The sequence below is a fragment of the Topomyia yanbarensis genome, chromosome 2 (assembly GCF_030247195.1).
Source record: "Topomyia yanbarensis strain Yona2022 chromosome 2, ASM3024719v1, whole genome shotgun sequence".
Classification (NCBI taxonomy): domain Eukaryota; kingdom Metazoa; phylum Arthropoda; class Insecta; order Diptera; family Culicidae; genus Topomyia; species Topomyia yanbarensis.
In genome coordinates, this window is record NC_080671.1 from 412,332,945 (window position 1) to 412,342,445 (window position 9,501).

The 9,501-nt window shown below is 41.3% G+C and overlaps 1 protein-coding gene across 1 annotated transcript in view; it reads left to right on the top strand.

Annotated features, from left to right (window-relative positions):
• LOC131685080 (septin-1) overlaps window positions 1-1,859 on the top strand; it is a 28,086-nt gene extending 26,227 nt beyond the window's left edge. The window contains exon 4 of the mRNA XM_058968508.1: window positions 1,317-1,859. Within this exon, the coding sequence (XP_058824491.1) occupies window positions 1,317-1,551 (235 nt within the window). The 3' untranslated portion in view covers window positions 1,552-1,859. The remainder of the gene's footprint in view (window positions 1-1,316) is intronic.
• Window positions 1,860-9,501: the final 7,642 nt, after the last annotated feature.

Below are 9,501 nucleotides of genomic sequence, written 5' to 3' on the forward strand. Positions count from 1 at the left end.
GGTTCGCTGTACTTGGCCCAAAACGTTTTGATTTACGCTGACCAGATTGTCATCTCGAAGAAGCTACAAAAGAGAGTCCTCGAACAACTACACAGAGGGAACCCTGGTATCGATCGGATGCGGTCATTAGCACGTAGTTATATTTTTGGCCAATATTTAATGGGGTTGTTATATTTATTGAAGTAGTTATATTTATTGACCACGAGCATCTTGCTGGTCCTATCAACGACACCTAATTCTTACTACTATCATTTCGAGTCGAAGAGGAGGCAAATAGGATCATGTATCTTCAAATAGCACCATGCCACCCCAAAGTTATGGGCATGGGGAACGTTTTATCGACACGTTCAAAAGGACTGTCAAGAAAATTCAAGCAGTAGAAGATTAGGATGAGCATCTTTCTCGCCTCGTAACTAGAGGCGAATCACGCCAACCAACGGCAATAATCCGTTCATACAGCAATCAGCTCTGAAAACGATATGTACTAGAGTATGTACTAGACCAGGAAAAGCGGGCCATTCCGGTTGATATTATTTTAGGCCCTTGAAGTCTTAAGCCGTCTGAAGATTCCGTAACCACTGTAACAGCGGCGTCGCCAGCTAAACAAGGAGGATTGAACGAATAGCAGTGAGAGTTCCTGCAAAAGGATCAACCAGATGAACCGTTAATGCGTCGATCTTCGAAACAGCGACTTGTACCGATTCAATAAGAGCTCTATCCATTCTACGAAAAGTGCGACCATAACATAATCTTCGCACGCTCACGCCTGTCAACCGAAGTTATGATTCAACCAGATGTGATCGATGACGCCCGCTAACGAAGACGTCAGACGTGAGACCTCCAGCTCATCTTGCTGGGCTGTAGCTGACCGGAACGTGATTTAGTAACACGTATTGTAAAATCTATACTTTCACCGCGTCCGTTAGCAATGCCACTTCCAGCCCCATCATCATGGCTAATGAAGTCTGCTAAGCCTGCAAACTCGCCGCAAGCCACGAATTGTCCATCTTGAAGTCGACGGATGCAAGTTTGTGACTGGAGTTCATCAATATACGTTCACCATTTCTGAAAGGAGTATGGTACAAGCGTCATAAGAGCTTTTTATTCTAAAATTCATACTTTCATTGAATATATAGAAATGGAGTGCCCCATACTGAAATTAGTTTCTTCAATGCGCATTTCCTCCACCTGCTTGAATTCACGCATTGTTATTTCCTAAAAGAACCTTATTGCTACTGTGTCCTTAGATTGATGTCAAAATCAACAGTTAACCGTCGAATCCATATTAACCAAACCTTTCTCTTCTGCACTTACAGCACCCACATGCAGGACCTGCAGGAGGTAACGCAGGAGGTCCACTACGAAAACTACCGCTCGGAGCGGTTGGCCAAATCGGTGCGCAAAAACGTCACCCCCATCATCAAGGACGAGAACGGTTCCGTCGAAGTGCACTCCGACAAGGATCGAATTCTACGCGAGAAGGAGGAAGAGATCCGGCGCATGCAGGAGAAACTGGCCCAGATGCAGGCGAAAATACAGGCACAGAAATAGGTGGTTCCGCGTGGGCAATGGAATCGGGAAATTTTATCGAAACGAAAATCATTACTCCGTTGCAAGTGAAGAAGAAAGAGTGTGATTTTTTTTATTGTAACTAGAGGCGAATCACTACCATTAGTATACTTGCAAACGTATCTGCAAACCTACCCGCGCACGATTGCAACATTATGCATCAACAGTGCACAAAAAAGCGAAGCAAAAGCATGACAGAACAGCTACTCGCCGTTTAGATATTACATACATTCTCTGCATTGCAAGGGATCGTTTTTGTTCTATGAATAAAAAAACAAGTACAAAAATCATCCAGCACGTAACACAATTTTGTCGTAAACCAAAACGAAAAAAAAAATCTTTCGCTGTTTATTCACAACTCCCCTAGGTTTGGCAGCAGCTTGAAAAGCAAACACATAGTCAAGTTTGAGTGCCATCTTCGAACATTGTTTTTGTTGATCCCTGTTTGTTGGGAACAGAAAGGAAAGAATAAAACGAATCTCCAAGCGTAAGCTTTAGTACAGCCGGGAGGCAATCGTTGACCGGTCAGATTTCAGTGTACTGTACCTCTAGGTACAACAGGAATACAGGAAAACTTAATCATTCTTAAGTCCCATCCTATGCGTCTTTATTATTACATTACACCTTTTTTCTGCTTTTAGAGTATGTACCACGAGAGCAATAATAACGAAACGGAAGAAGTAAAGTTTTATTTTTTGATAGCTTTTTATCGAATTTAAGGTATAATAGTGTATCTAAGTAGTATTTTTGAAACATTCACATAAACTGCTTGTTTGCTATTGATACACATAATGTGCGTATTATAATCAATTTTTCTAAGGAAAGGCAAATACATCATTAGTTGTTAGTAGTACTTAAAACAAGATTCTTGAAACGTGTATCGTTTGTTCGCATGGATTCAATGAGTATATCGACAGATCCAGGACCACAAATGAGTGACTGCCAAGAAATTTATGTGTATAACAATGATAAGTCCGTATAATGCATATGAAAAGAAATCCAGAATAAAGAAACAGTATATATTTTTTGGTTTTCGATTATTGTAACTATTTTACTATTCAACGAAATATAGGTTTATAATTGTAGAAAAATGTCCTCATTTAAGTTACTATCACCTCACTTTCTAAAATCTTTTTTCCAATAAGGTCAACTCAAGGCTAAACTGTCTCTGCATGTTACTAAACGTCTAGATAGATGTCCGGTTACTTTGTAAGGTGATTGTGACACTGTCGTTGTTTCCAGAATATGGCTCAGATGATACCTACATACTGCGTAATACCCAAAGCGCAAGAGTGTTTATATTGTTAATTTCCCTTTTAGACCCAGTGCATATTGGTTAAATCCATTGTCAGCAGGCTTAGAGAAGGACGACTAACGACGTTCACTCTGCGACAAACCCTGGATAATTTTCGGTAATACAATTTGCGGACTCTTCATCTGTTCAGGAATTTAAAGGCAGCGTGCGATTCTGTAAAACGAAATGAACTGTGGTAGTTAATGGTTGAGACTGTATTGGCCAAGGTGAAGCCTTAGAATAGTTGGTAAAACATCCAACTCGTTATTGTGTAACATGCAAAGTTGACGCAAAGGATGGAATTTGATTTTTTTGTCATTAGACAAAAGATTGTCTTCATAAAGTGATTACCCCTCATGCATTCTCTACTCTCCAGATAGAGGCGAGCGTCGGGCAGTGACCAGGGAGGACACAGACCAATCCAGCGGAGCAACCGGTGGGTCGAAGGGCCACGAGAATAAAACAAGGAATACGAAGAACTCGTCACTTAGACGGAGCGGCGAAGAAACGCTATGTGTGGCTGCTGAGAAACGGCCACAAACTCGCTGAAGCACTAGAGTTTGCAAAAATCCCGAAAGGGAAGGCATTAAACAAGCGATAGCGTTCGACGGGCACGGATGCGCCGAACAATACGGCCGTGTTCCGCATAACAGTCCCATTTGCTATGGGTTTCCTATGCAGGTGGGACTGTTATGCGTATCACGGCAGAATAGTGGGTGCAGGAAACGAAACGAAAAAGATCAAGGGGCAGGATCCTAAACAGACACTTAAAACTGAGCAGCGCCCAACCTTCAACGAAATGGCCAAGTCGTACTCGATGGCCATCATCCCGGTTGGGTGCCCTGCGAATAAGCTCAGCCACGAGCAGCTGAATGCTACTTGATGCGCGCTGATCGATAGCGTCATGGAGCAGAGCTCAAGCAATACAAGACCCAAGTTAAGGAAGTACACCTACAAACAATCGTCCATGTAGGCAAAGATACAGCTAAGTGGCTGCAGGATGCCACAGCTGCGATCAAGCCGTTGAAGCGTCACAAATTCCTTTACATCGGGTATTTCCCCGACAGCATCGACAGGTTCGAGGGGAAAATCCTTCGCCAGGTGCAGAATGAGAACGACAATTTCTGCTCCGGACGCTGGAGGGTTGTGAAGAGAAGCACAGTCCTCAAAACGGTAGAGCTCCTGTTGGCGGTAGACGAGGCTTCAGTGAAACTGATAACCTCCCAACACAACCAGCTGAACTACGTATTCGGAAAGGCTAGAATGCGCCAGTTGAAGGGTACCCATGTCTTCGTTCAATGTGGAAGTTCTATGCAAGCATGGAATGAAAAAGGTCCTGTGGATGACCCAACACGAAACACCTCACGGCGGACTTCTGATCATAGCAAGCCTGCAGAAACGGTAACGAGTGCATTGGTGGCAGTCATTCTTACGAGCTGTACACAAAAGCACACTACCGTGTACCGCACGAACAGATACGCAAGGAGATGATCGAAAACTCCCTGTAGGCGAAGGTCGCAAACGGCAAGAACCGAAGCACATACTGGGCCACTGGAATGTAACCACCGGTTACGACAGTTGTTAGTTGGCTTTGCCAAATTGATAAGTGTCGCTAGGTTTGCTCATTCCCTTTCCCAATCCCTAACTCCTACTCTGTGTAAAACATCAAAATGTGTGAGTGATGGCCTTCCAAGTCCAGGTTGTCATCTGAGACGGGTGGGTCACTCACGCAGAAGGGTTGCAGGCGCTCACCCAAGGTGTCTCATCACAACGGTGTGAGCATAACGTAGCGCAACATGCTATCCATCGCTGTCGCAGCCATTGGAAGGGCTGCCAAGGTTTTGACAATTTAAATGTCAGTTCGGATGATATTGCAAAAATTGAGGTTTTTCGGTATCATCCGAGCTGAGTTAGGCTCGGCGGTCGCCGAGATAGTTCTTTCGGTTCTCGACATTCGAGGAAGTCAGAAGTGCGCGCGGTTTTTGCTCATTATTCAATGTGATTTTTCTTGTACAGTTTAAGTGGTGTATTGTGTGAATAATGTTCTTTTTTTTGTTTTAGATATAGATAGATTAGATTAAAAGTAAAAGTAAACGGTTATAGTACGGTTAGTAAATAGTGATAGCGTATTGTCCTAGTATAAAACAAATTGTAAATTTTTGTATGTATTTTAACAGTGTCACAAAACGAAGAAAAAACGAAGAAATTGAAAAGCACGAATCACATACAAATTAAAATCAAGTTAAAAAGGTAAAATTGCTACATAAAACAGGTTAAAAGATGGTGCGGGATAGGGTTTCGAAACACCTTAGTATATGCTAATTTGCGCTGTACAGGTCCACAGCGGGCCTTTTTTTCTCTGGCTTCGGACTACGTCCGAAGGGTTTCTTCGCAGGAAGCACGCTAAACAGAAATCTTCAAAGCGAACCGATTAGAGAACCGAGAGTCCTTGCTGAAGAACCCTAGATCCGACGCGCTGGGAGATTCGCCGCCATTTTTGGCAACTCCGCCAGTGAGCTAACTCCGCCATTGTTATTGACGGTGTACAAGTACGAGGTCGGCAGGTTTGTCGCCTTCAAATTTCCGGACCGTTTTCCTGCCACCAGCGAACCCAGAACCACCAGAATTTGCCATGGCTGGAATAGTCAGCCGCACAACCACTGTAAACCTGCACCAGATAAAAAGATCCGCAAGTAGCTAAATCGTGACGTCACATAGCATTAAGTTTAGTTAGGGTATGGTAATAAATTGTATGTATAAATCAAATTTCTGTACCATCTGTATATTCTCATATAACATTGTCCGTACAATAACACCACTACTTTGAATCGGTTTCCGGACTCGAAAGGAGTCGTCAGTCCTCGTCCTAGGATGTTTCCGCTGAAAGAGCATTCACGGTATCGCTTTTGAGCATATTAAAATATTGCTTTACCTTTTTAGTTGTCCACCTTGGTTGCAGCAGCGATTGATGGTCCGGTTTCCCCTGTTCCCGAAGTGAATGAGTTCCGTGGTGAGTACAACTAAAACCCTGAATGTATACCAGCAGTAGAGAGCATGATCCCCCTCCAACCACCCACTGAGCAAGTCGAGGGGCTACAGGAACGTCGAAAATCACATAGCCCGTCGACGGCAAAGAAACATCAAAAAATGAGCAGCATTCGTTGCGTTCAAGTGTGCCTTCATCAAGTAAAAGGTGCCACAAGCGTCCTCACCTCGGGAGGTTCACCAAAGAGCGCCTAGTCATCGCTCTTCTGCAGGAGCCGTGGGCAAATAAACACAAAATCTTTGGTTTAAATTCATCAACTCACAAGTTAGTATATTGTAACGACCAGCCAACTCCAAGAGCTGCAGTTTTGATAAACAGAGCAATGAAATTCTCTCCAATTACAGGATTCACTTACCGAGACCGTCGTAACAGTGAAAGCACCGACGGCTAGGAGTAAGCAGGAGATTGTGATCGCATCTGCCTACACCCCGACAATGCGGATACAGCATCACCTTCTGAAGTCGATGCCCCCATAAAGTATTGCAGAAGCATAAATAAGCCCGTTACCGTTGGATGTGATGCTAATGCACGTCACGCAACGTGGGGTAGCACGGATATAAATACGGATACCCAAACCGGAGGTAAGTGCCTACTAGAATACCTTTCGCCAAATGAAGTCAATGTATGTAACAAGGGAGTTGTACCTACATTTATGAACGCAGTTAAGAGCGAAGTGCTGGACCTCACGGTATACAGCGCTTAAATAACGAAAAAGATAAAGAGTTGGCTCGTTTCTGGCGAACCTAGTCTGTCCGATCACAGACACATAATGTTCGCCATAGAAGCCAATAAAACACAGCTAAGTAAGGAACACAAATTAGTGTGTATTTCGCTAAACTCTAGAACAGTTGAAAAAACGGGGAATAAGATTCAATCTCCAGCAGATCTGGATAATGCGGGAAACGACCTACGAAAGAGGATCATAACCGCCTACAATGCAGTTGCCCTCTTGTAACGATGTCTGTATGTCATGATGTTCCTTGGTGGACCGAAAATCTGGCAACACTTAGAAAGGCAGCTAGGCAGTTCACTTTCCAACTCAACCCCGCATATAGGGTTAGAGATTTTTCTTAACCCATTATTGCCCAACCTACTATATATAGTAGGTGCTAAGAATAACTCCTATTACTTAAGGAATAACGCAGAACAGGCATTATCAATGAGTTAATATTGTTCATATACTCTTATAGAATACGTTTAGAGAAGTTAGAGTGGTTAAACCGGTGTTTATGTTTTGTTTTTATTCAATTTTCCCTTAAGGGGTTACACATTTTTGTCATGATGAAAAAAATCGAATTTTTGTAAATTAAATATTCTCAAACTATATACGCTGAGGAAAATTTTCTCAAAATTTCATTAAGATCGGAATACTAAAACTTGAGTTACAGCGATTCATAGACCGCTACCCATTGACCACTCGTAGGCGGTGCGTAGTGTTTGATACGCTAGACCGTTGACTCGCTGCAGCGACAATAAAACTCGATTATCTCGGAATTGTATTTTGTTGAAAAGTTCATTCGCGGCGACCACGATATCTCAGGAATTAATTAATCGATCAATCTGAAATTTTCACTGGTTGTTCCTTATTATATCAGCTACTCTTAGTAGGAAATTAATTTCACTGGAATGACCACATCATTTTTTCCAATCGGAAAACTCAATTTGTGCTGCGTGTGAAAAATAAGTTGGGCAATAATGGGTTAAGAGATTTTTCTAACCCGAAGAGGCGAATGACCTGATGGTTAAAACCTCTATAACCAAAATAAAAAAAAATAAAAATGTGCCACCCGGTTGGGACAACACATTTGGAAAAAAAAACAACTCGCTTCCAACTACATTGGATTCGGGTAATTTGTAACATGTAGAGCAAACAGGGGCAACCACAGAGGATAACCCGAATTGTGGTCGCAGTGGCGAAGTTTCCCCTAACAGGGGAAAAAACATTTAAGAAGTAGTGGCAAATATTTCCATGGCAAAGTTCAATAAGGATCTTCGGATAAGAAACTTCAATGTACTCTAACAACATCGTTTTATTATTCATTTTATTTTCCAGTCTCCATTTTCTTTTCGTTATTAAGTAACATTAGCTTCGCTTTTAGTTTGTTAGCCAATATGTACATAGAGATGTTATAACGGCCGCAGCAGAACAGGCTTCCATGTTCGAACAAATAAGTGTAAAATCATCGATACAACACTACCGCCGTCATACCGGTACCTACTGCAGCAACATCCCCAACTAAAAGCATAACTGAGGGGTCCAATACAAGAACGGTCCAAATCCAAAAGGCTTGTTTTGAGATATAAGGAAAAAACGAAAACGACCGAAAGTAGCATTTTTTATGTGTCATCGCTGGAATATTTTATCTGTAGGCACTGTTTGAATATTAGTGCGGAACCAATGTACTTTAGACCAAGAATTCATGTTTTACAATCATCTTATTTTTGATGTATTATTTTTTCGAAATGAAGACATATTTGGAATGAAATTTCCAAATTAGATTTTTTAACACAAGTGGCTATGAAAAACGTTAGTACATTAAATCCTATAATGAAATCAGTTTGAAATTTTTAAGTTGAACCGTTCTTGCACTAAACTCCTCAACTATGTTGGCAATATTCAATTGTCTATTCGATTAGTCTTAAATGGCGTCAAACTCAGTAGCGCACCTGGCGCCAAGTCTCAAACCACATTAAAATTAAATTGTGTTCGTTCCTGCCCAACTCAAACGCTCGAAATATGGTAGCCTGTTCTCTGTGTTACGAAGTAATCAAAATGATTTTTATGCTTGTTAAAACAGGTATACCTTATTCCATATTGCTAGGATGACGATTAAATGGCGAAAGCTATATATCCTCAGGTCGTAGTTGTGCAGTTGATTGATAAGAGCGAATAAATAGCACTTCGCGAGCTTTTTCTGTGGCTCTGGGTGGTCCGATTGCGTATGTGGCGATTGATGTCCGATTAACGTCCGATTAATGTTTTTTTCGCACAAGGAGCACATTCTCTCGTTTTGATTACTATTATCGTTTGATTTATATATTTTGTAGGTTTATTGTTTGGTATAACGACATGGCTAGGATGCGCTTTGCTTAGCAAGGTCTCGTAATGAATAAAGGCAAAATTTACTTACATACTAAATGTACATTCAGTGTTTTTTGTATTGTTTTATGCTCCTTCCCGATGTTCGGATCAACGGATTTGGTTTTTCTTGTGAATTTTTAAAATTTTGTTTTTGTTTAATCATGTTAGAATAATTCGACATCTATATAATTTGTTTCTCTTCTTCCTCATAGGATGAATCGATATGACATGATAACAGTGGGAAAATTTTTGAAATATGTTTGTAACCATTTTGTCTAACGATTTTTTTTTCTCCTAGAAAAAGTATTCGGATGGGTAGTAAGCATATATTGATGAGACCAAATCGTAATGTAAATCGAAAACGAAATTTGGAAATGATCTCATATTTCGATTAATTTTAAGAATTTTCCGGAAATGATCGTAATTCGTAGTTCCGTACACAATGAAGATCCGTCACTGTTGTACCATCTTATAACAAGGGACCATTCATAAATTACGTAACGCAAGAAT